The following is a 27658-nucleotide window of genomic DNA, read 5'->3' on the forward strand; positions in this document are numbered from 1 at the left end:
TTCACTGAGCGGACTATCAAGGTTATTGCTATACTTTTATAGTCTCAGGGTTGTCTAGATAATCAGTTTATTTATGCCCTCTGCTGCAATATAGAGCAGGAATGTTAGGATATCCCTGAGGAATTATGATTCCTAAAGTTGCTATCTTGTGAATAAAAGTTGAACTGGACCTTCATTATTGATAAGAATGGGTTAAAATATATATCTGCCAGATCAGTAGTTCTGCAGCAAAGGCCAAAATCTATGATAATCCACTGTTACTTAACAAAGTGATAACACCAGTAACAGCTTTGGTAGCAGATGATCACAGGCAGCAGCTGTGAATCTGTGCCTGGGACATAATCTTGCATAAATTCCCAGTAATATAGAATGATATATCACACTTTATAGTGAAAATTTTTGTGAGTTGAATGGGAATATGATGTGGACTATCATCTCTATATCCTTTGCATATTTGATATCATTATGTTGGCAATGATTACAGTATTTCGTGATACAAATTTGAATCTCATTGATAATTTTCCTCAGGTTAGGAGTGTGGTTTCTGAATCTTCCATTTGGCTCTTGAGGCTTAAATGGCTTTTATTCCTCAGGCCAAACATAGCATGAGGGTTCTGCCTGCTGATAACTCTTTCTCTTTCAATCATTCACACCGGGACCAAAATATAACTACAGGCAGGTTATTAATATACTTGGAAGTGATGTGAAATGGACTTGGGCCAAACTCCGCATATCCTCTAATTTAACCACAGAACTGTGATACTGTTTTGGATCCCGTGACACTAGTGTCCTTTATCTAAACTGTCCCAGAAATGTCTGTATTTTTCCATTCTCAGCTGTTTAGTTACCCAGGTCTTTGTTGAAAACAATCAGGGGAACATCTATTGTATGTACTCATGTGGCATCACAGATATTCTGTCAAGGTGACTACTCTATGAATTTGAGATGTGACATGTGTGGAAATTAAATTGGGAATTATCGCTTTCCATATTTGCAGTTTACAACACATTTCTGTGCATTTCATCTTTCTCTCTTTCCCCTCATGGACAGCTGCTTATTCACCTCGTGTATGAGAACAGCAGGTCCTCCTAACTGCAACCACAGATCTTTGAAGGTCAAGGCAACATGACACCAAGTCTATAATTGCTTGCTTTGTGCCACTGTCTTGTCTGGCTCCTGCCTTCATATATACCATCCATCATCCATCATAAATTTGAGGAATTCAAATTAAAATAAATTTGAAAAAGGTATGCATGGGGGAGGGGCTTGGAGGGAGGAAAGGGAAGATATTTTTAAATTAAATTATAATCTCAAATATGTTTTAAAAAGATTGTATTTATGAAGAAATATGTTATTGAATTGTTTGATAACTATTTCTGATATCTTTTGATTATTGATATTGAGGCATAGTTGCTAACTCTAGAAACTAAATGCATTCTAGCTACTCATTAAGCTGTTAAGTTTTCCACTAGTTCACATGCAATCTACAATGCATAACATGCTTTTGTTGTTTTAATCAATAGAAGAAAATATTTGACATTTTTTCTGGGCTTTTTTTTTCACATTGTTTAACAATGTTCACGATTATATAACTATTTAACTTTAAGTATATGAGGAAGTTAAACATCTAACCCTATTTTATATAAAAAGTAAATGTTTAGCTCACCTGTATGCACACCCACAGATCTTTCTTAGGTTATTATAGGGTAGAGAGGGTGGTTTAGATGTATAGGTTATTGTTATAATTAAATATATTCTGTTCTGAGTGATACTCTATTAATTTTATTAATAGTTATACAAAAATGCGTTTGCTTCTCCCAGGGGTTATTGTGTTTATTTATAACTTCCATTTTTATTTTTTAGTTTTAATTGATTTTGACCATTAGGAAAATGGCATTGTGTGAACTTCTCTGGGTTTCTTTGTCAATGCCATAGTTAAGGAATACTTGAATAACAAAATGTGGATTCTTGCAGCCAACTATCTGACTGGGCATGGGACTCCAATGGAGGAGATAGAGGAAGGACTGAAGAAGCTGAAGGGGTTTGCAACCCCATAGGAAGAACAACTATTAACCAACCAGATCCCCCCACCACAAGATCTCCCTGAGACTAAACCACCAACCAAAGAATACACATGGAGGGACCCAGGCTCCAGCTGCAGATGTAGCAGAGGATGGCCTTGTTGGTCATCAATTGGTGGGTGGGTGGGGCTTGGTTCTGTGGAGGATAGATGCCCAAGCATGGGGGGGGTGGGAGGATATGAGAGGGGTGAGGAGGGAGTGGATGGGTGAGGAAGCACCCTCTTAGAGCAGGGGGACAGGGAATGGGACAGGTGGGTTGCAGAGGGGAAACTTGGAAGGGGAATAACATTTGAAATGTAAATAAATAAAATAAACAAATAAAAAGTAAACATAATTAAAATCACTGCTCACTTCCCATCTTATCACCACAGAAAGAAGAATGGAAAGATAAATTTTGTGTTTATCTTCTAATATTAGTATTATAGAGCCTTAGTTTCATTCATGTGTATTTTTATTGTGTTTCATCTTTGTATACTGTCATCACAGCCGTAGTTGCCCTGAAATTCATCAAACTCCTGCATTAGCCTTCAGAACTGGAACTGCAGCTGTGCCAAGACAATTATCTCTAAAGGTTTAATTTTGAAAACATCCTCATATCTTCTATTTCTTTGTTGTTTTTGTTTTAGTTGTTGTTTTTGCTGCTGCTGTTGTTGTTTTCTTATTTTTGAAATAGCATTCATGATTTGTAGTGAAATTTGGCAAGACCATTTTTTTAAATTTTATTTTTAACTTCACAAAGTATTTCTGGGGACTTGTGTATTACAAAATATTTTAAATTAGTTTCATTTGCTCTGGATATTGTAAAATAATTTATAATAATTTCAAAAAATGTATTAAAGTACTTAGGTCCTCTCTCCTGTGAGTCAGTTTGTCTCTGTTCTCTCCGGTCAGGATTGGTATGGTTTGAACAATGTTCTGTGTGTTCGCCCTTGGACAAGGATCGTGTGATCCTATGGAAGGAGTATGGGTTTCTGCAGATGTGTCTCATCATTGATAGAAGCCCCTGAGTATCTTAGAGTTGATGATAAAGTGCAAAAGTTGCTTTCAGGACCACGCATGCGTACCACAGCGAAGCTCTTGACGCTGACAATGGCAGAGCTTGGTGAAACTGAGTTACAAAGCCTGGTGGCTGTCGAGCAGCAGAAGGCAGGGTTCACTGCGCAGGTGCATCACTTCGTGGAACTATGTTGAGATAAGTGCATGGAGAAGCCAGGAAATCAGCTAGACTCCCGCACTGAAACTGCCTCTCTTGCTGTGTGGATCACTTCATTGACACTACTCTTGCCACCACCGGTCGGTTTGCCCAGATCATACAGAAAGGAAGGTAGTAGGCCATACCTAAGGATGACAGAAGAACAAAAAACTTGTTACCAAGCAGATTGAATGGCCAGTGGTGAAATACTTGACAACACATCAGGTTAGCAACAGGCAGTTAGTTACAAAGTCTGTTGGTGTTTAAAAAAAAAAAAATAAGTAAGAAAGCAAATGTTCAAAAGTCAGATTTTATTTATGGGAATCCAGTACTTCTAAGTTGTATCACACCAGTAGATACATGTGAAGTTGTTGTTGTTTTTGTTTTGTTTTATTTGTTTGTTTGTTTGAAGTTGCTTTGAGATCAACGGCTTTGCTGGCTATGTCACAGAAGAAAGAGTCTTGGTCTATTGTTTAGCTGGCTCACTGTCTTCCAGCATAGTGGCCTATTCAGATTATTTGGGCTTTCTGATTTAAACCTTTTTCATTCTTTTCTTCCTTTCTCGTTTAGGAGTATGTAACACTCTTCGATAAGTCCCAAATGTTGCCTTCTGCTGACTCCACATTGCGTGTTCTCGTGCACCACTTTCCCCAAACCTTATGTTGTTTTACAGACAATTGAATTGTCCAAGTGTCTGGTGTCGGTGAGTACAGAGCGAATAATAAAACTTCAGAAAACAGTGTTCGTCATTTAAATTAAATTTGTCTTAGGAAATAATGGCTACTTCAATTTTGCTTATCAAAATGTGCTCTCTGTATTGGGCACGTGATGTGAACTGCATCCGTAGCCGTCTCTCCACTGCTCACATCTGAGAAGTGAAGTACGAAAAGGCCTCCCAGAACACGGAACCTGTAGAAACAGTTTTCAAATGCCAGTGGCAGCTGCGTTCCTTCTTTTTGAGAATTGCTTTGACTTAGTGAATTTTATTCTTCGATGTAAAAGGATAGCTGAGGAAGGGCATTCTAGGGATAGACCTATGACATTTAATTAAAGTGGCAATGTTCATTCTCTAATGCAAAAAATAAAAAAAAAAGTAATGACACTGAACAAAGAATTCAACCTAGGGTCTTAAGTTTCTTGTTGGTGAAGTAGTTATAACACTTCCTTCGCCCTAATTTGAGGCTGTGTGCATAAAAATGGTTCTTAGCAATCAGAAAGCAGAATAAAGGACAAAGTTTGACTCTATGAGATGATTTGTCTCTGATAAAGGAAAAGAGGAAACCAAAATTCAATTGCTCATCATATTATGCTTAAAATAAATGCACCATTATACTATACTAATGGAGTATATGTATATGAGAAAATGAGATTTATTGCATTATTAAAAATGACGTCATAAAATTTACTTCAAAGCCTAGTAGTTAAAATATCATAAAGGGTCACCTATACCAAAATAAAGCAAAACACTCTAAATATTTTTCTGCAATTTCAGGGACACTCTTAGGTGCCTGTGCATCCTTCAAACCAATTCACTCAAATGGCTGCTTCCTGCTTTGATGGACACAACTGTAATGCATTTATGCTCGTGAAATAGAAGTCCAGCTCTGCTACTGAACTTTATAATAATTATCTTCTAAACCTGAAGAATGGAGAAAGAAAATCTGGGTCCCTCTGCCTTTCATTTTCCTCCCTCTTCTAGGCCAGATTTTATCTTCATGCTTGTACAACATCAAGGCCACACCATAGCTCCTTCTTGAGCGTCCATGGAGAGGTAGAGAAATAGAAAGGAACAAAAGAGGAGTTTGCTTAAGACAAGAAAAAATCATTCCCATCCCATTGAGTTTGTTTCTCGGCCTCCATTAAAGCTCATGCCTCCTCTGTTGGAATGAGAACCAACGTGAGGGCTTTGCCTAAACTCTCTCTATTCTTAGCAGAAACCCTATCCAGAAAGGAAAGGAAAGTGGAGAGTAGAGTCCATGAAACTGATAGAGCTGTCTAAAGATTCCTTGACCACAGAATGCTGTTTAATTAGAACCAGTGAATTTGGCTGACTATATTTCTATGGCAGTGATGAATGTCAATACTTACTCATTTTTCTTATACTTGAGAACTTAATTTTTCATGGGTAGCTCCTGCAACAGACTTCATACTTCATTTCATGGATTATATTAGTGAGAATGAGATCGTTATAGTAACTTTTACATACTAAAACATTTTTACACACCTCATTTAAAACGATAATCTTCTTTGGAAAACATTTACTTTTTCATGCATAGGACTGATTTGCAAAATCTCAAAGATATTTTTCAGGGTATTACCAATGTCAGTTCCAAATGAAATGTCTTTGTTACTAGCATGCTGAAAGTAGAGATTGCTGCTATGCTTCACATCTAAACCCAGTATTTTGTAGGTTAGTTTCTAAGGTCTTAAAATAGTCATCTGTTAAGAAATATTTCTTGGCACTCATAAAAAAATTATACTTATTTTTATATCAAGATCTTCCTGACTTGTCTGGACCCTTCTTTGTAGACCAGGTTGGCCTCAAACTTGTGGTAATTCTTTTTACCCTCTCAATGCCAAGTCAACAATCATGAATGGTCCTGGTCAACAAAGGTCTAATTTTATTTATGTCTTACCTGTGGGTAAAATATAAATCTTAGTTTCTCTGTATGTAATGTGTTTAACATTTTTAACTAAAAATGGACAGATAATTCAGACACTAATGTGATGAAGTTGGGTAGGTTTAAAGTATAAGGCCTGTTCTAACTTTCTGGCTAAGTGGTTCTCAGACGTCAACATTGCACACTTTTCTGAATGCAAAACCTTATACTAATTCATATCTAATATAATCCAATATTACAAATTTACATCGAATTTCAAGTCCTCTTGTGAATTCAATTAGAATTAATTCCACCTCATTTTGAACACATTATTGAAAGCGTTTTCAAATCTAATTCTGATCCTGGTGATTGGAGATGATTTGTATTTTAGAAACATTTATAAGCAAGTATGGCAGGATAGCAAATGTATCTCATCACATGTGGGCTTCAGGTAAAATAAACATTCCTCTAATTATAAAGGAAGACACAGATGCTTACATATACAAATGCATTTGTTTGTACCTAAGGCATTTAGGACAGGAGACATGGAAATGCAATTCAGAGAACAAACAATGAAATAGAAATTTTAAAAAATGAACTTTAAGAAACATGATTTATATGATACATGCATAAATACATTTATACTTTTAAATGTGATTTGTGGATATACATTCTGAAGAAGTAGAGATAGCAAAATGGACTCACTTTATGTTCTCTTTTAGTACTCCTGGAAAACTGATGTATAGAGTAATTTTCTTCCTCAGTAAAACCCGTGTTAGGTCCTTGTAGCTGTCTGGAATTACAAAAATACCCCTGGTGTTTGACTCACTTAAACTTTTAAGCGTTGAAAGTGCAGGTCCTTCCAGAGTGACAGTCATAAAATCTCCAGGCTTAATTTACAGCTCAAGCTTCTGCACCTCCTGGTCAGCCATGATTCGGAAGCAAGGTACAGCACAAAGTAACGGCAACAGAGAGATTCCACCTCCCAAGCTACCTTTCTTCTTCTCCTCAGTAGTTAGCGTACCTTATTTTGGATTGCACGGGCTCCAGGTTGGTGGGAGAGAGCTGAAAGAACCTGAGAAACTCTGGATCTTGAGTCTTTTATGACAGCTTCCATCCATGAGCTGTCTCATCCAGTGGGAGTCAGAACTGACCCTCCCTCCGTCACTTGCAGAATTCCTGTTCTATGCAGGGGTCCTCAGGCAAAACTCTGCTCCCTTCCTTACCTGCATTTCTCTGCCAGCAGTTTTGGAAACAGCATTCTCTCTCTGAAAATTTCCATTGGAATCTAGTTGCCTTTCAGGGACTTTTTGTGACACAGAATGCAATTAAGATGACTCCAGTCCACATGTGTGTATTGGCTTGCCTTCATACATTTTGTTCCATTTCCAATTATAACTTATTTTACTTTGTCCATTATATCCCATCACCAAGTTGTCTAAAATGGTAGCCAAACAATTAATTCTACAAGAAACTAATAGCTCCACATTGGTAGCTAATACATTCATCCTGAAAAAGGGTACTCCCAACAGTAGTGTCCCTATTTGCTTCGGTGCAAATAAATATCCAGTAATTCATAATTCTAAGATTATGAATATGATATGAATGACTTTTTCACATGAGGGAAACAGGTGAATAACAATACAGAGAGTGCAGGCAAGCTGAGCCTCTTCAGTACTGGTGATCTTAAAGTTCACTTTTCCAATGAAGCCTTTTGATGGTGCCTTTCAGAACTGTACAACTCAAGTACACATAGGTGAGTAGGAATAGCTGGTTCTTAACTTTGCTAATGCTGTGCCACTTTAATCATGGCCCAGGTTGTTGTGACTCTTAAACATCAAATTATTTTCATTAGACAAGTCTATAATGAGATTATGTCTCCTGTTAGAATTTGTTTATTTCAAGATATATCCAGCACAACTACAAGTCTACATCAGAGCTCTAGTCGCGGTGTCCCGCCAATATCCCACATTCTGATACACTGAGTTTACTAATGGAACCTACTGAACACTGTTTCTCCAAATCAATATTATTCCTTTCAGATCCCAGGCTAGAGAGACAAGGAATGCATCCACTTCAACAATAGCAACATTTTGTACCTCATTATTATTTGGATTATTTTGTGAAAAGCAAAGGGAATTGTGTTAATTAGAAATATTATCTACCACAAAGAGATGTTCAGATGTGGGTAGCTCAGAATATTGAGACAAAGGCCATTGTGAACTTAGGACTTGTGCACTTGTAGGAAGAGAAGAGAAGAGAAGAGAAGAGAAGAGAAGAGAAGAGAAGAGAAGAGAAGAGAAGAGGGAGGGGGAGGGGGAGGGGGAGGGGGAGGGGGAGGGGAGGGGAGGGGAGGGGAGGGGAGAAAGAGGAAGAGGAAGAGGAAGAGGAAGAGGAAGAGGAAGAGGAAGAGGAAGAGGAAGAGGAAGAGGAGAGGAGAGGAGAGGAGAGGAGAGGAGAGGAGAAGGAGAGGAGGAGGGGAAGGAAGAGGAGGGAAGAGAAGAGAAGAGAAGAGAAGAGAAGAGAAGAGAAGAGAAGAGAAGAGAAGAGAAGAGAAGACAGAGACAAAGGGAGAAGGCCAAGCAGAGAGCAGAGAACTGATGACCCAGAAGGAATACCAGAAGGCAGGAGAAACCACAAAGGAACAGGGTGATCTTCCTGCAGCTTAGAAGAGAGCAGTGCTACTCACTAAGGAGGAGGGTCAAAGGGAGAGGCTGCATTACATAAAGTGGATACAGAAGGACTCTGAACTCTCCTGGGGACCAAGAGGCAGAACTCAAGGTATCATGATGTGAGGGAAGAATATTCTAGGCAGAGGAAATGTCAATGAAAACACTAATGGCTAAAATACTTAATGGAGGGAAATAGGTGATAACAGCAATACAGAGAGTGCAGGCAAGCTGAGACTCCTCAGAACTGGTGATCTTAAAGTTCACTTTTCCAATGAAGTCTTTTTGATGGTGCCTTTCAGAATTCTGTACTACTCAAGTGCACATAGGTGATGAGGATCACTGGTTCTTAACTTTGCTAATGTTATACCCCTTTAATAGTTTCCCAGGTTGTAGTGATCCCCCAAATATAAAATTTTGCTATTGTTATGAATCACATGACAAATACGTGTATTCTGATCGTCTTAGGAGACTCTTGTGAAAGGGTCGTCTGACCCCAAGGGGGCTGTGACCTACAGGTTGAGAACCACTGGTATAAATGAAAGGCTAAAGGCATTGTGCAATCTTGAGTGACTCTAAGAGAAAGAAGCACAAGTGGCAGAGGCAGACATTAGCTTTTCCTATGCTCCTCTTCTTCCCTTGATCTTGGCTCCATTTACTGTGACAGTAGCCATGATAGTTTGCTCGTACACATTTGTAGAATGACAGACATAAAGGTACTTTTAAAAATATGATCTGCCAACTGCCGACACTTGCCATGTATGATTTGCTCAGGCTTACCACTGAAAACAGACCAAAGAGAAAGCTATACAAAATTAAATCTCTGATGGGACATGACTGAAGATATACATAAAAGTAACATTATAGAGACTGAGCAGGGTATGTGGAGGGGGGGTGGGGGGTGGGGGGTGGGGGTGGTGGAGTGGTGATGTGAGTGTGCATGTGCGTGAGTGTGTAAAACGTTTAATGGAAGATGCCATGAATTTGAAAAAAGATGAAGAAGGGATAGATGGGAGGGTTTGCAGGAAGGAAATGGTAGGAAGCAATGATGTAGTATAATCTCAAAATATAAAAGAAGTAATTAAACTATTGAATCACCACTGCATTTCACAAATCTTTTGCACACCACCATCTTTCTTCTACCACCTTCACATGTAGGCCTCTGCTTCTGGCACGCACCTTGTCGTTGAAAAGTCCTCAGATTGCAAGTTAAGAATCTGTGCTCTGGAGCATGTAAGGAATGATGCCTCAAACATTAACTCAACCTCTCTAACCTAAAATGAAAGAAACAAACCATTAAAAAGATTAAAATGTGATTTTCATGAGTAGGTCTCTCCATGCTGATACACTGAAAAATATATTCATTAATAAAAAAAAATGTAGAATCGTTACAGAAATTATTTTTTTCTTTTTTTATTATTTTCCTCATTTACATTTCAAATGCTATCCTGAAATTCCCCTATACCCTCCCCCACCCTGTTCCTCAACCCACCCACTCCTGCTTCCTGGCCCTGGTATTCCCCTGTACTGGGGCATATGATCTTCACTAGACCAAGGGTCTCCCTTCCCATTGATGGCCGACTAGGCCATCCTCTGCTACATATGCAGCTAGAGACACAGCTCTGGGGGTACTGGTTAGTTCATATTGTTGATCCTCCTATAGGGTTGCAGACCCCTTTAGCTCCTTGGGGACTTTCTCTAGCTCCTCCATTAGGGGCCCTGTGTTCCATCCAAAAGATGACTGTCAGCATCCATTTCTGTATTTGCCAGGCACTGGCATAGCCTCTCAAGAGATAGCTATATCAGGGTCCTGTCACCAAAATCTTGCTGGCAATTTTCATGAATATAATTTGCATCTAATGAGAGTAATCACATTTAAAGTTTTATTATTTTGAATTAAATGATGATAAACAATATAGTGAATATTAGCTTCTAACCAGGAGAAATGTATCATTGAAAATAGTTTGAAGATAAATATCATATTAACTAAATCATTATAAAATTATTTACTGTATTTTGCTGATTTATTAAGTAAATATTGTTGTCAGTGCTATATATTGCATATGTACTATGGTGGGCCATATGTACAGTGATGAATTAGAATCACATATTCACACATTCACTACGGATGAAAGCAGACATGCACATTAGAACTTTGGAGCAGCCAATCAAATGTCAGATCATGTAAGACACAGTGATGAAGCAATTCTGTGAATGGTGGAAATAAAGCTCTGCAGAGAGGCAGCCCTAAAGCAAATAGTGCTTGGGGTGCAGTGAACTTATCAGGCAGGAATAAATAAATGAGAATCCTGAAATATAACATTAAAATGTCCCAGAATGCAAAAAAAAAAAAAAAAACACACAGAGCACATCATAAAGGGTTGTGGACAATTAGCTTTGGACTGGGACCAAAAAATGTAGATGGTCTTACAAGCTAAATCTATGGGGTGCTCCAACCAAGTAAAATAATGAGACTTCATAAATTTATTTGTTTCATAAATAAATGAATAATAAAATGATCTACCTTCTGTTAGATTACTTTCCCACCTTAGGATACAAATGCATTTTTCCCTCAGCTGAAGCGTCCCTCCTCCATATTTCCCAAACTGAAATTGTCACTCAAACTCAGTTTTAAAACTCCCTTCTTAGGAGAGATTTTCTTTGCTGTAGGCAAACGATGCGCTGCTCCTAAGCCTTTTCTAACCTTTATGCTGTTCTTATGCATCAATCTTGTGCACAGGAAGGAAGCGAAGAAAGAATAAATACCAGATTTACAACTTTATGTAACATACACTCCCTGTATTTCTTCACTTTTCATTCTTGCAAATGAAGCTGAGAACATCATAGAAATTGCCAAGCAACATTTGGTGCAGTGAAAGGCTCCTGGGAATAGTTAGCTAGGAACAAACTGTGTATTCTCTAATAGATATATTCCTTTACCAATATCCAAATATGTGTGACTAAAGTAGAAAAGACTCTTTGCAGAGATGTTCACATGTGATTATTTCCAAGGGATAGGTCTACTGCAAAACTAACAGGTAACATGACCAAATAATGAAGCATTTTGAACAGAATATAAAAGATGTTTCTAACTGATTAAAAAATACTTCGTATGTAAATTTTTCTACCCCTGCACACCAACCTAAGTGGTCTCCAGAGAAACAAACAAGGATGCACATTTCCAATGGCTGTATGAAAAATTACATTTTTATTTACCATTTCCTGTAATGAAGAATTTAGAAGGGTACTTATTTATAAATTAAAATTCTTTCAAACATTTGGAAGTCTTGAAGGGAAAATATAATATGTTCATTATGTTGTAATTTATAAAATACCTTAGTGAATCCTTGGATTCTACAGTCACACACTCACATAAAATCTCTATGCCCCTTGATCTTCAATTTCAATTCAACAATCCCCAAACATCTATTTACATCAAATAAAGGTGATGTATTTTTACTTCTAGCTCTCTTACCAACTGTACTATTGAATAGATAAATAAAACTTTAAACATAGCCTAACACAGAAATCCCAACTGAAAAGTATTAAAAGTATATCCATAAATGTATTTGTATTTAGAATCTGTAGTCAGGATGATTTACAGGTTGAATACAAATCACCAAGAGAAACTGAATAGGACATGGAATTCATTCAGAGCTACTGAGAGGAAAGAAGCAGGCCTAATTTGTGCAATCCTAGAAAGCCATATATGGGGAACACTAGAGCTTGTTCAAAATAAAACTTTATTGATATAAAGTAGCACAGTAGAAGCCTTATTTTTGAGATTATAGCAGGATATAACCAAGGCAGTGATGGGATACATACCTAGTAATCAAACTGCCAAAGATTCACAATGGGGAAGTCACTCTTGATCAATAAAAATGATTGCTATGACTTATTTACTATTCTAGCTTATCATTTCTTTCTCAATGTCAACTTTGTACCTAGAATTCATGAAAGTCATCTTTTTTTTCTAATTTATAATAGCTTTATTTCCTAATTTGACTGGCTCCCCTAATGTCCAATTTTTATACAGAAATTCAATTGTGTTGTACAATTCCTGAAAATATCTTGCCCTATGAACTAGTAAAGGTAGTCTGAGAATTAAAATATTAAAAAGAAAATAAAATGATTTCCAGTTACATCAGAGCCTATCTTATAATTTTTCTTGGAGAAACACACTCTCCTTTTAACTTCAAGAATCATTCTCTTTGACAGATTGTAGAAGAGACCATTTTGCCCAATCCTCACCATTTTCCCAGATTTGAATTATCTTATTCTTTTAAACCCTTTAAAAAATTTAAATGTATTAGTGTCAGCTGCATTTAATGTATCAAGTCATTTTCTCTTCATGTTTACTGGTCGTTACATGCATTTCCTTTCTTCCTGCTAACAGTCTCCCTTGCTCTCTCAGCCTTTGTGTGGAATGAAAAGAAAAGTTACAATCTCAAGAAAACTATAGTTCAGAAGTCAAGCTGGATGATTTGATGAGAATTTGGAAGAAAGGTGATAGAAATATATGTAGTCACCTGTTAAGAGTCCAGTAGATAAAACCATTTTTAGCTGATTACATATGAATTTGAAATACTCTTTATTTAATCTAGAACTTCAAAGACATTTAAGAAAATTGTTGTAATAAATTCCATGAAATCACATGTAATACTTGGATGATATGGATTTATATGCTTTAGAATACCTTTATGCACATGTTTAATCTAATATATATTTATATGAATATTATAAAACACACATATTTGGGTGAGAAGCCTAGAATAAGATGACTAGTATCATCATATTCAGAGACATCTATGATTCACAGAATTGTTTAAACAAACTACATTATATAAAAGAATGCCTAGAAAACTTTGAAGAATATTAAAACTATTATGATTAGAACCTTATTCTCATTTTCTCCAAATGTTCATCTGCATATTTGCGTACTTTCCAATCAATTGATAAAGGAAGTAATTAACCTTTAAAAAAATTCTCAAAATACATTTATCCAAAGACTAGAAAAGGCATGTAACTGTATCTTTTTCAAAATCTAACATGTTCAATTTCTTCCCACAGATCATTTGGCCCTACTTGTTTGCTCACTATTGTTAAATGTAGAGACCCATTCACCCAAGTCAATGCTAAGTCGGTGCAGTGGCCTGTCTATAGTCCAAGCACTTGGGAGGTAGAGCAAGGAGAACTCTGGAACTATCTGGCTACACAGACTAACCAAATTAGTGATTTCTAGGTTCCACTGATAGACAGTGTCAGTACACAGGTGGAAAGCAACCCTAAAGAGAAAAATTAAAGAAATTAAGATGTGTATTTGGAAAGCTTAGTGAAAATAATTTTAAACAAGCATCAGAGAAGTAAAACACAAGCAAATTTTATTTGCTAGGTTTTGTGTATATATGGACATATAAGATTTTAAAGTCTTTCATTATAAGATGACTTAAAACTATAATGTCATTATAAGATGACATTAAAAGTCTTAGAGTTCACAGAGTGAAAAGTGGGAAAGTGGACTTTTTTTGTTTTAGTTCCAAAAAGAGGACAGGTGAAAAAGAGAACAGACAAAGCTATTTGATGTCACAAAATCAAAGTATCTAAAACTTTTGCAATGTCTAAGAATTCTACTCAGAAATACCAGGAAATTTAAAAAAATGTATTTTTGAGTTTGGTGGACTATGAACTAATGATGAAAGACTGGCAGGCTGTAAATAATAAGAGACAAAAAGAGTTAAAGGGGGCAAGTCAGATACTAATGTTCAAGCAGCAATACTATGTGTAGATTGAGTGAGGAAAAAAAAAGTATGTGTCTCAGGATCCAGAAAGTATTATTCTAGCTTATTTTATGGATACATTCAACATAATAATGAAGACATTAGTTTCTCAGTGGATAACCTATTAAGATATATAAAAATAGGAAAAGCTATTTGCAAAACACAAGACAATCAAGAAGAGGAAAGACCAACGGGTGGATACTTCATTCCTCCTTAGAATAGGGAACAAAACACCCATGAAAGGAGTTACAGAGACAAAGTTTGGAGCTAAGACGAAAGGATGGATTATCCAGAGACTCTCCCACCCAGGAATCCATCCCGTAATCAACCACCAAACCCAGACACTATTGCATATGCCAGCAAGATTTTGCTGAAGGGACCCTGGTATAGCTGTCTTGTATGAGGCTATGCCAGTGCCTGGCAAATACAGAAATGGATGCTGACAGTCATCTCTAAGAGGAAACACAAGGCACCCAATGGAGAAGCTAGAGAAAGTACCCAAGGAACTGAAGGGGTGGGCAACCCTATAGGTGGAGCAATAATATGAACTAACCAGTACTCCCAGAGCTTGTGTCTCTAGCTGCATATGTAGCAGAAGATGGCCTAGTCGGCCATCACTGGAAAGAGAGGTCCCTTGGTATTGCAAAATTTATATGCCCCAGTAAAGGGTAACGCCAGGGCCAAGAAGTGGGAGTGGGTGGGTAGGGGAGCGGGTCGGTGGGAGGGTATAGGGAACTTTTGGCATAGCATTTGAAATGTATATAAAGAAAATATCTAATAAAAATATTATAAAATATTTTTTAAAGTAGGAAAAACTTAAAAGTCACAGAACAAAAATGCATACATTTTTATGTGCTTTCTTTTTTTGAGCCAGTCAAACATCCCTACAATTTATGAACCCCCTGGTAAAGCAGGAGAAATGCTATAAGAAAACTTCTTCTCCAGCTCTCTTCTCTAATCTGAATATTTTCATGGCCATGAATTTCAAGCAGAAGTGCTTTATGAGGAACAATGTTCTTTAAGACATTTTTGCAATGAAAATGATTTAAGACTCTTGCTCATTTAACTAAGTTTTGCTTTTTGTCAGAGTTTGTTTTTCTGTCTTCTACTCTGTTTGATAAAGTCAGAGCAGTAAAGCATTGGGTCGTATATTCTGTGCACTTCTGACACGGACCTTCACTTGTTCTTATTGGTCTTACACTGGGTCCATTCTATGATTGCCAGGCAATCATTGGACTGCACCAACAATGACACAGCTGATGTACACATCAACTCACAGCACCTGTGGCTACCATCAGATGACTTGCATAATAACAAGCCTGTCAAGAGTTTTAACATGTGTGGGAAGGGCCCCTGGGCCCAACCCTAGGGGGAGGGATTCTTGACAGTGATGACTTCTGAGGCATGTTACATGCTCTGGATACATGGCTGCTATTAGGGTAACCATGCCACCACTGATGGCTGCAGACTCAGGAGCACATCCATAGAACGAATTGCACTTGGAGGTAATTAACAAAAATAAGACAGGAGCATGGAGTTGGGCAGGAGTCATAGTGGGCAGCAGGGCAGGTGGGGGTTGGTATTTAAGCATATGTTCAAAATACACAGGAAAATATATGACACACATTTCCAAAGAACTAAATTTTAAAATAATTATTTTAGAAAAGAAAGCTATCCAGTATTCATTGCTGGTCCTCTTAGAACACAATGGAGGCAAATCTTGGAGGAAAAAGTACTAATCTATAGGAGTAAGAATGTGAGCCAACTCTAGACTGAAACTTGAAATCTATATGAACTTTTAGATGAAAATTTTTTTCTGCTGAGGTTGGTAATAGGTAAAAATTTACTGTTAGATATAGTTGGATTAAAAATCTGAGGGTCTACAATATACAAAGCAAATCAACATAACCTAGGTTACTGTTTCTAAGTAGGCATAAGCATGTGATAAATATGACCATGGACCCACTACAAAGGGCATCACTAGCTGCCCTGACCAGCACTATCGCCAGCATCACTCAGACTCTGATCTGAGGCTACCTCAAATTTAAGAATCTAATTTCTTATTTTAAATGAATTCTCATTTGTAAGTATCTCAATATCTGCCAATGTGTGCATCTCAGTGTTCTACCATGCTAAGTCATTACTGTGGATATAAAGGATAATCTTATAAGCGATAAAATATATATAAAGAAAGCAGCTGTAAGATAAAAGTTATAAAACTATTAGTTTGGCCTTAAGAAAAAAAAATGGTGAGCTTTGATATTGTGCCAGTTGATGTTCCAGATCCAAAGAGAGAAAGATAGCATGCCATGGGTGCTGTGTTACATTGTGTCATCCATTTTTGATGCAGAAGACAGATTTGAAAACAATGAAGGCTCTCAGAAGTCACAGTTCTACAAAACATATGGAGACACATGACTAAGAGAGCCCTTTGTAATAGGAACAAACAGCAGAATTAATTTTTCAAACAGAGGTGAGCCGAGAAGTCCTTCTTCAGGTGAATTGGTAGAAATCTGGTGGATAAAGGACTGTATTTTAGAAAGACATGGAACTCTGAGATGGCCTAGGCCTAAAATGTGGTAAAAGACTGTCTATAGCATTGTCTCATTTTGCTCTAATATGAACATCACTAAATTTGTTTTGAAATTTCAGAATTTCCTTATATTCCAAGGCCTTATTTTAGTATCTGAAAATCTAAAATGATCTCTATTATCTTAACTCATCTGGGTTAACAATCTTACAGGCATATTTAAAAAAAGGCTGTTGTATACATGATGTCACCTTGAACTGAGGGAAAATGAGAGGAGACAGTATGTTCTATGAAACTATAGTTAGCAGAGCAGTGTCCTCTCTGAAAGAGTTCAATATTGAACCAACAGAGCCTCGGAGTGTGTGGTGCTATATAGCAAAGTGGAGAGAAGTTGAATATGGAACTTAAATTGCTAAATCAGCTAAGTCTAAAATAAGACCATGGAGTTTCTGGATGGCCTTGTGTAATCACAGGACTCCTAGAAAGTGCTAGCATATGAATCAGTGTGAAGGTGTGCATGGAGGACTCTGATGGAAACTATGGTTTTGGATATAGACAAGGTGATCTCAAACCAGATAAAGGGATACAAATGCCTCCCCATATTTCCCAACTTCCAGAAAGAGCAGATTCTATTAATATTTGAACTGTAACTGAAGATGATCTGTGTTAGAAGTCTCAGCCAAACTTTATAAATGAGTGCGGTGCTGTAAACTACCATTTGTGTCACCTTATTACAGAAACAGCAGAATTAAAAAAAAATACAGAACTGCCCACCTCTCTCTTGATGTCAAGAGAACCCTTGTCTGAACATCTACTAAACCGCCACCATTCCAAAAGTGTGTAAGAATTTTTTAGATGAGATATATATTTGTTAACATCAAGATAAAATTTTTATGTCTGTCGATCAAATGTTAAATTTTCTACCCACTTTTAGTTACAAATGTCAAACAAAAATATATATTTACTAATAAAGTTAATAAGGTCTTTAAATGAAACCTAGGCTAAGGGCTTTAATGTTACATAAACATGTGTCAAAATCACAATTCTATCTATATTGATAATGTAATTTAAGTAATTTAGAATATAAAGACCTGTACTTCCTCATTTGTAAAACCAAATAGTAAACTCTTAAACTTGAGTCTATAGAATCATACACTGAGAAGAAGATTTGATATAAATGGTTATTAAGGAAAACATTCTAAAAGAAGACAGTTACAGAATAAACAAGATAGGAAAGGAGGTGATTTCAGGCCAAATTCTAACTTCAGTAAAATCTTGCAAGGGAGCCTCAAGCTGGATATTATATCTGTGATTTTCTTGCTACTAAAGAAGGCAAGTTGGCCTCTTTTACTCGCTTGGGTAGCACTTGGAAAAGTATTATGGGGAAAAAGTTAATTTCCAGGTGTTCCTTATGAGTTTCTAATCTAGAGCAGAAATCACCCAGTAGTTTTTTCAGGCATTCTTTCAAAGACAGACACAATATGAGAAGCAAAAGGATGTAAAGGACAGGGGAAAGGTTTTCTAATTCAATCAAAGGGAGCTGTGGCACCTGTGCCATAGAAATTAATCGTCTCTCTCTGTGTCTGTTTCTCTCTCTCTCTCTCTCTCTCTCTCTCTCTCTCTCTCTCTCTCTCTCAAGTATGTCATGTCTAATATTATGCTCTACCCAAAGAATGCTATCATGAAATTGTTGCTTTAACATACATATAAGATAAAAAAATTTTCAAGAAAGCAACAAAAAGCAAGGAAATATGCAGGACCTCAGAAGTGAAAGCTATCAAATCAATGGAAAGTTTACACTTGAGAGATCACAAAATGGTGTTGATTTCTGTAGTATTGTCTACAGAACACACTTGCTCCCGATGACTGTTTATTTCCATCCTTTAATAAATTAACAAATATAAACACCGGAGAACTGCTGTAATACTTTGTAATAGAAAACCATTCAGATATTTGCTACCTTGAGTCCCTATATTAATAATATATTCAATTCTAGTAACAATTTAAAATTTTAAAGGATGTTCCTATTTTATATGATGCTTAGGTTAACATTGTCATATACATTCCAGCACGTTTTAACAAGTTATCACATGCACTGATTGAGTTAAATTACTTAGTGAAGGTTGAACAGCAAGAAGCATATTTTAAGGGTTCAGGTTAGTTGAATCTATTGGTCTTCCTGTTGAGTTCCATCCCCTTAGGAGCCCACAATCCTTCCTCCTATTCTTCCATAAGAGTCCCCAAGCTCCATCCACTGTTTGGTTGTGGATGTCAGCATCTGTCTGAGTCAGCTGCTGGGTGGAGCTTCTCAGAGGACAACATGCTTCTGTCTTGAAGCATAACAGCATATCACTAATAGTGTTAGGGACTGGTTCTTGCCCATGGAATGGATCTCAAGTAGGGCCAGTTATTGGTTAGCCATTCCCTCAGTTTCTGCTTCACTTCTTATGCCTGCATTACTTGTAGATAGGATAAATTAAGGGCTGAAGGTTTTGTGGGTGGGTTGGTATCTCTATTGCTCCACTTGGGGATCCTGTCTTCAGGAGGTGCCCTCTTCAGGTTCCATGTCCCCAACGTTGTGAGTCACATCTAAGATCACTCTCATTGATTCTTGGTACCTCCTTTATCCCAGTTGCTGGAGATGCTCACCACTTCTTCATGCCTGTCAGTTGCCGATTTCCACTCATTTTCATGGCCATTTAGCCATCTCTCCTGTCCTTTCCCACTTCTGATCCTGAATCCCACATTCCCTTATCCATCTCCTCTCCCTCCTAATTTCCTCCCACCATCTGGCTCTTATGGCTATTTTATTCCTCCTTTTAAGTACTTCCTCATTTGACCCTTTGTGTTGTTTAGTTTATTTGTGTCTGTGGAATGTACACTATACCTATGTTTTTATGGCTAATAACCTGAACCCTTGGAGCTCTCAGAGTCTGAGAAACCAACCAAAGAACATACACAGGCTGGACCTAGGCCTCACCACTCATATGTAGCAGATGTGCATGTTGACCTTCATGTGGGTCCTGAACAACTGGAGCAAAGGCTATCCCATAAGCTGTTGCCAATACATGGGAAATATTCTACTAGCTAAGCTATCTTGTATGGCCTCAGTGAGAAAAGGAAGCACCTAGCCTCAAAGAAACTTGAAGTGCCAGGACACAGGAAATACCTAGGGGGACCCTACCTGTTCAGAGAAGGGGATTAAGGAAGGAGGAGAGAAATTTGTGGGAGGGGGTTAACTGGAGGTGGGCAGTGACCATGATGAAAAGTGAATAAGTAAAATTAATTAATTTTTTTCAAAAACATATTTCAAATTCTGAATACCAAGATTGATATCTCTAAACAGTTTGCTTTAATTTCATATGAGTAGAAATCTAGTCATAAGACAAATGACATACTGAGATTGGGAGAAATAAATTTAATAAACAAATATTGAGAGGTTGCTTCTTATGGAATAGACCTTAAATCAAATTAGATCTAGGTTGGTTACTTCCACAACTTTTGTGCCACCATTGCCCTAGCATAGTCTGCAGCGTGGACAGCTTTGTAGATCAAAATGTTTGCTTCTTGGTTGGTATTTATGTTTCTCTTTTGATAGCCTGCAACGTAGCTTCTGTTACCAAAGACATTAACATAGGGATGAAGATTCTGTGTAGGCACTAACTCAACCTGTCCAAGAGTTGTTTGTGTGCTGTCTTCTGCAATGAGATCTTTAGTTTTTAGAGAACAACCTGTTACCTTGGCACCAGCCTGGATTTCTTGGATATTTCCATGGGACTCTTTGGCCAACAATTCAACTGGATGTAACCCAGTCCAGGAACTGGAACTTCATTTGTTGACAAGAGATGGCCAGTTAGGACTCCATCTCCCCCATTTGTATATTTGAGAAAGTTTGCACTGTGTTCGACCAATCCTCAAATGCCTGTCAATTCTAGTTGTCTTTCCCTACATTCCTCCCTCAACTCCCTCTCCCCCTCCCCCCATTTACATCCATCCATTATATATATAATGTACTCTAGTTTCCCCTCCCCAAAAGATCCATGTGTCCTCCCTAGTCCCTTCCTCTATACCCAACATCTCTGGGTCTACATATTGCAGCTTGGCTATCATTTCCCTAATGGCTAATATCTACATGTAAGTGAATACATACTGTGGGACAATGGGCTATGCACAGACAGTCTGGTCTCCAGTTGAGCTGAGGTGTGGAACCCCAGTACCCGGTGGTAGAAATTCCCACCTACATTGGATGGAAGGCGTTCCCTCATATCTCCTGGACCCCTGGCTCCTGTCGAATTTACTGCCCCCACAGTCCCCACAAGAGAAGCATGTGTCTTTTAGTCATGTAGACAATGTCCCCAGTTTCTGACCTTCAGGCTAGATTCCTCCCAGTTACCAAGCAACAACAAGATAACAAGCCCACCATAATAGGGGCTGCTTGGCCCCTCCTCACTCTCTTACTCTCTCTCCTCCATCTCTAACCTCTCTCTCTCTCCTTGATTCCTTACTCTCTCCCTCTTACTCTCTTAAGCTTTTACTTTCCTTACTCTCCCTCTTACCCAAGCCTTTCTTCTCTTTCTCATTTTCCCCCTTCTCACCTCTTGGCCATGGCCAGTCTCTCTCTCTTTCTACTTTCTCTCTTTTCCCCTGCCTTCCTACAATAAAGCTCTAAAACCATAGACTGTCTTTGTTCATCAAGGCCTTCTGTGCTTGGACGATGGAATAGGTTTTTTTCTAAGGAGCTGTGCCTAATCTCCTGTCAGAAGGCCTTCCTGCGTTCCAGCCACGGACCAGACTTAAGACTCTCGCCTGCATGGGATCCTCTCTCCCTCTGGCCTCTCTCCTGTATCTCCAAGGCCGAGAGTGTCGCCCCTCGGGCCCCTGGTATCAGGGGCTTCCCCTTGTCCACTCCTGGTCAAGTGGGGTCCAGTGGCTTCACATAGCCAGATGTCCACCCAGAGCTGAGTGGAAAGTGTCTGGCAGTCCTCCCATGTCTGCCTGCCCAGAGCACAGGAACTTTGGTGGGATGTGGGCTCTCTCCCTCCTCCTCTTCCCCTACACTCCCTTCAGACCACAATATACCATATTTATCTTTTTGCGTCTACATCAGAGATGAGAGTAATAAGAATGTATTACATAACTGTATGGAATTTGTAATTTAATAAATGAAATTAATAAAAATAAAGAGTTCTTTACACTTAAAATCAAGTTAAAATAATGCAAAAATTTGTTACAGATGCAAACATGATTATTATCTTGATAAAATAAACATTTAATAAAATTTTATATCTATTAATAAATATTTGGTTAATTTTGGAAAAGTGGAGTAGTTGCTTAAAATTTAGGAAACAAGTTTTCTTATGCTTTCATCTTATAAATAGGAAATGTAAAAATGAACTTTTGGCCACTTTTCAATATAACTCACAAAGAATTATAAGCCAGTAATTAAAAGAGTACACATGCCCCCCCCCCAGACCAGGTCTACTCATTTAGTAGCCTAGCTATGAGCATTCTCTGAACTACTGCTCAGAAAACTCTTAGCTGCGATGCTAAATAACTGGGGGGTGTTGTTTTCATAGTGCTTGGTTTTACTGAGATGTAATTACAGCATTTCTCCCTTTTCTATCTTTCCCTCTAAACTCTCCCATATACCCCCATAGTGTGGGAAGCCACATATGCCATTACAAGGTGGCGCTGGCTACTGCTGGCCACCACGCATAAGTCTGAGTAAACAACCAATGTGTACATATGCAGTAAAGTTTTTCACCAAGTCACTGCCTGGCCCGGGCATGATAATGAGGCTCTGTGAGGTACTGAGAGAGAATAACCAATCAGATGAGAGACATGCAAATGAGTTATGATAATGAGGCTCAGTGAGGTACTGAGAGAGAATAACCAATCAGATGAGTAACATGCAAATGAGGTAGAATGCATAACCAATCCCGGTGTGAGACACACCTCTCCTAGGCCTATATAAGCAGCACCAGTTCTGGGTTCGGGGTCTTCTTGCCTACGCAGTAAATGCCCTCCCAATAAACGTGTTGCAGAAGGATCCTGTTGTGGTGTCTGCTTTGCTGGCAAGTAGGGCGCTCACACCATGGTCTCCATCAAATTCATGTCTCTTTTTTCACTAATTAATATTGCATGCATATAGGCATATGTACATGCAAATATATTCTTAAATATAACATGTTTCGTCTGGAATATATATATAAAAAAGAAATATTGAGGGCTCTGGGGATATAGCTCTGTGGTATAGTACTTACCTAGCATGGAGAAGGTATTAAATTAGAAAATTAGCATTGATATACATATACATACATATGTATACTGTATATGTATATGTACTGATACACATACCAGTACTTCAGTGAATTTATGACGTATAGGTGTGTGTATATAGTAAATGAAGGCAGGATAGCAAAGACACTTCTAGAAAATACAGAAAAACCTACTATAGAAAACAGTTACTTCCTACAGGGCTATAGGATAGCATTCAACCCAAGGAGAGAAAAATCTAGACCACCCATTTCTTTGCTCTCCCCTCTCATCCTGACAAGGCAGAAAGCCATGTAGTTCAATCTCATTTATGTTGATGTGGTCATTGCTCAATGGTCAAAAAATTGGTTGAGATGTCATATAGCTGGTGGGGACATACCAGTTGCACTGCCAGGGAAAACTTTCAGGAAAGCCTGTGACCAGCCAGAGAGACTCTCTTAGTAGGAGGCTCTGTGCTGTGGGATCGGAACAACTTCATAGAGGATCCAGAAGTGTCTGAACCACTCTAACACTGACAAAGCCTAACATTGTTGTTGGCGATTGTTTTAGTTCACTTTCTGTTGCTGTGATAGAGCACTGAGAAAAAAAAGCAACTTGGGGAGGAAAGAGTTGATTTTCTTTCTGCAATCCACCCCGGAGGAAATTTAGGGCAAGAACTCAAGACAGGAACCTCTAGGCATGGATCAAAATGTAGATAACAAAGGATAACTGCTTACTTTTTCCACATGGCTGGCTCAATTTGCTTTCTTAGTCTACCCAAGACCACCTGCCCATGGTGGTACTACTCCCAGTAGTAGGGATCACTTCACCCTTCAACATCAATTATTAATAATTTTTAAATGCCCTACAGACTTGTTGATAGGCATCTGGCAGAGGCAATTTTTTCAATTGCAGTTCTATTTCCCAAAAAAATATAAATGTGTGTCAAGTGGACAAAATAAAAAACTATGTAGGAGGAAGAGAGAGGTGTTTAGAGATTCTGATTCCAATAGCTGCATACAAGTCAATATAGGGTGGTCTAGGAGCAGACAGAGAGCTCTGTGGCTCTGCCAGCTTAAGAATGGTATGAGTGAGCCTCCTAGGGAAAGCAGCTGCTTCCCTGTTTTTCTTCTGTCCCACAAAAGGAACAGGCCTAAAACCATGGTCACACTATACTGAGTCCTACTATGACATGTGCTAAGTAATATGGGTTAGAGGGAGTAGCTCAAGACAGTGACTACATACAGGTGTGACGACAACCTGCAAGGGTCTGAATGCATAAAATTATTGTCACATTGGTTAGGTGCATAACTTTGTAAGACATAAAACAAATAAATCTCTGTCCAATCTATCTCTGTGCCTTCCTTTCCTCACCTGTAAAGTATATAAACTATATAATATAACCATAATACGTGATAAACAATTAGAATAACAGCGGACACATTGGAGGTAATTTGTAACTGCTGTTAAACAAATGCAAATTCTGTTCTTCACTGCCTCTATCACTTTCCACTTAGAATGGTGCTTTATAATCCTCAGCCTAACTTTTCATGAGACTGGCCTTTCAATGGAAATCTTGCTGGCTCAGGAGCATTCCTTAAGGCCAAGGACTGGGTAGTCCTCACCAGTCATAGCCAACTTTTCTCAAATGGAAAAAGGCACAAAGTCAAGCAAATTCATCCTTTGTAAAGATCTTCAGCTCTGACCTAATTTGCTGTCCTCTCCACGATGTGGGGGTGGGGCTGAAGAGGAAGAACCTACTGTTCAAAGCCAACAAACCTGTATGGGGCAGTCCCTTCCCTGCCTTGCCTGTCTGTCTTCTCAGTGCACCAGGCCCCACTAGTACTGTTACCCCTATTTAAAAGGAAACAACCAGAGAAAGGTGGAACAGCCTGCTAAACGTGGCACTCCTGAAAAGCCCCAGAGCCAGGATACACACCCCCTCTTTTCTGTCTGGGTCAGCTAAGCCTTTTGAACCGCCTTGCTTTCCTCCCACACTACATCCCAGACATCAAAGCTCTTAACTGCTGATAATTCCTTCCCATACTCTGATTTACAAAGATGAGTGGGTGAGTGGTTCCTTTTTTTTTTTTTCTTTTTGCCTGAAACATATTATTTCAAAGTTAAGCAAATGGAATGTAAGCTACGGAAACTCAAAAAGCACCACTCAGGGTTTGACTGGAGAAGTCAGCAGCCCTCAGCCCCCTGTGTCCTGCTTAGCTTTCCACCTGGCTCTAAATTTGGAGAAGGGGAAGGAGCTAGATGGGGGTACAGCGCTCCACCAAGAGCCTTCTTTTCTTTCCTGTAGCAGACTTGTTTGTCTGATTAACCTAAAACTTGACTCCTGTCCAGGTTACACTCACCATTTATATGTCTAGGCTCTTACTCCATTTATCTCCCTAACACCTACCCCACCGCCCCTCTCCACTCTTCAACTAGGGCAGGTGCCCTCCTCTATCCTGTCTCCACTCAATCCTCTTCAGTTTCTTCCAAGAGGACACATGGCCCTGCTCTGCAGATGTTATTTCACCTTATTCTTGCATCCAGGACGACCAGACTCCTTCCTCTAACTTTCCTCTATCGGAGGGGCACTTCTGAGAACTTTGCGAGGAATGAAAGACTGTAAAAAGTGGAGCGAGCCAATAGTGAAGTCTCTCCACGGGCTCCGCCTGCCAGGCCCTCTGCAGTTCCATGCTGGGACCCCGAACTCCAGCTTCCTTGTGGCAGGATGGAGCCCCAGAAGACTGTGCTGTAGATGGGCCACCAGGCTCGGCATCGGGTTCCCCGGATTTCTGCTTTGTCCAGTGTTGGGGTGTGGGCAAGTCGGGGCGTCCTGCAGGCTAGCAGCCCGGCTCACAGGGAAGCTGAAGACAGGTCCACCCAGGGATCCCGGCTCTCTTCACCGGCCTGCCCATGTCGGGCCTCCGCTCCCCTCCTTCCCGGCTCCCGCCTCCTCCCGCAGGCTGCAGGGCGGCCCGGGGCCTGCCTCTCCCAGCGCCTTCACTACCGGGTCAAGCCGCGGAGGGAGGGAGACGGCGGCGAAGCCCTCCCTGGCGCTCCACTCGGTGCGCGCGCCTCCTCCCTCGGCTCGCATCCCCCAACGCTCCCCCCTCCCCGCCGCCCGCTTGCATCCTGCCAGTACAGTACAACTAGTACACAGGCACACACGCGCACACGCGCACACACACGCGCTCCCTACCGCTGCCACTGCAGCTGCCATGGATATCGGCTAACAACACAGAGGCCGGCGAGCGCGCGCGCGCTCCCCACTCGCAGCACGCAGGAGTGGCCCCCGGCATCCCTACCCTCCTCCCCACCCCCACGCCACCCGCTCACCAGCTCGGCCACTGCTCGCGCTGGCTCGGCCGCCGCCACCGCCGCTAACGCCGCCAACGCCACCACAGCTTCCTCCGCTGCGGGGCCAAAGCCTTGAGTGTCATTCAAGGGACAGCACAACCTCACCCAAGCTCTCCTACCTCTGCCCAGCCGTCCCTCTCATCCTCCCCCTTCCTCCGCCACACTCCATCCAAAGAAGAGGGAAAGCGCGGAGCAGAGGGAGAGAAAGGCAAAGTCTGCCACCCTCTTCCCTTGGCCCCCTTGCTCCTCCATCCCGATTTTGACTCCCAGACCCTCCTTCCCAAAGGACCCTCTGGAACTGAGGCGACTCACCCTACTGCCATGTCCAAAAGCTTGAAAAAGAAAAGCCACTGGACTAGCAAAGTCCACGAGAGTGTCATTGGCAGGAACCCGGAGGGCCAGCTGGGCTTTGAACTGAAGGGGGGCGCGGAAAACGGACAGTTCCCCTACCTGGGGGAGGTGAAGCCGGGCAAGGTGGCCTATGAAAGCGGCAGCAAGTTGGTGTCCGAGGAGCTGCTGCTGGAGGTGAACGAGACCCCCGTGGCGGGGCTCACCATCAGGGACGTTCTGGCCGTGATCAAACACTGCAAGGACCCCCTCCGGCTCAAGTGTGTCAAGCAAGGTGAGCGCAGCTTGTTCGGTGCTCTGCCTGGCGGTGGGACCCCGGCGTGGGGATGGCATTAACAGGGTGGGCGCGGGTGTTGGATGGGTGTATGCTGCGCCACCGCGGGGTGGGGTCCAGAGAGCACGGTAACTGTGTTCGGAGCATTAGGGGGACCGGGACTGGGGGGCTGGCTGGCCGGCTAAGCCAGGTGGTACTGTAGCAGGCAACTTAGTTTGCCCAGTTGGACCCTCCCCTTTGGAAGATGCTTGGCCTTGTCTGACCTCCTCTGAGCTTTAGGCCAAATAGAATGTGCGCCAATGGCATGTCCACAGTGGACACAGAGCTTTCGGGGAAGGAGGAAAGCAAGGGAGGAGGAAGAAAGGAAGATGGAGCAACTTGAGGTGCAGAGCTGTCGCTAGAGAGAATGGGAGAAGCTCTGAATATTGGGGCAAGTGGAGACCCCTTGCAGGATATCCAAAACTAGTCTGGAGACACCTTGGTCCGTAGCGGTTCCCTAGGGATCACTGACGGGAGAGGAAGGAAAGGGACAAATTGGTTTGGACGCTTTGACCGGTAGTGTTCAGTAACTTTTT

General features: G+C 40.1%; 1 protein-coding gene, 1 long non-coding RNA gene and 1 pseudogene across 11 annotated transcripts in view; 2 read left to right on the forward strand and 1 right to left on the reverse strand.

Moving 5' to 3' along the window:
* Positions 1-1861: 1861 nt before the first annotated feature.
* Positions 1862-26049, reverse strand: 4921504A21Rik (RIKEN cDNA 4921504A21 gene). 2 transcript variants are annotated; one of them, NR_102341.1, is made up of 4 exons: positions 25635-26049; positions 9722-9816; positions 6579-6666; positions 1862-3419 (listed from the first exon to the last, which is right to left on the reverse strand). It is a non-coding gene; the product is annotated as an RIKEN cDNA 4921504A21 gene (long non-coding RNA). The 2 variants fall into 2 exon arrangements; NR_102342.1 differs by lacking the exon at positions 6579-6666.
* Gm32102 lies at positions 3171-3410 on the forward strand (annotated as a pseudogene).
* Magi2 (membrane associated guanylate kinase, WW and PDZ domain containing 2) overlaps positions 18881-27658 on the forward strand; it is a 1485406-nt gene continuing 1476628 nt past the window's right edge. For 8 of the 9 annotated variants that reach the window (XM_006535743.4, XM_006535748.4, XM_006535745.4 and 5 more), the window contains exon 1: positions 18881-27083. In XM_006535743.4, the coding sequence (XP_006535806.1) occupies positions 26783-27083 (301 nt within the window). In that variant the 5' untranslated portion in view covers positions 18881-26782. The remainder of the gene's footprint in view (positions 27084-27658) is intronic. The other variant, NM_001170746.1, reaches the window with a different exon arrangement.

Source organism: Mus musculus, chromosome 5 (assembly GCF_000001635.26).
Source record: "Mus musculus strain C57BL/6J chromosome 5, GRCm38.p6 C57BL/6J".
In the NCBI taxonomy this organism is placed as follows: domain Eukaryota; kingdom Metazoa; phylum Chordata; class Mammalia; order Rodentia; family Muridae; genus Mus; species Mus musculus.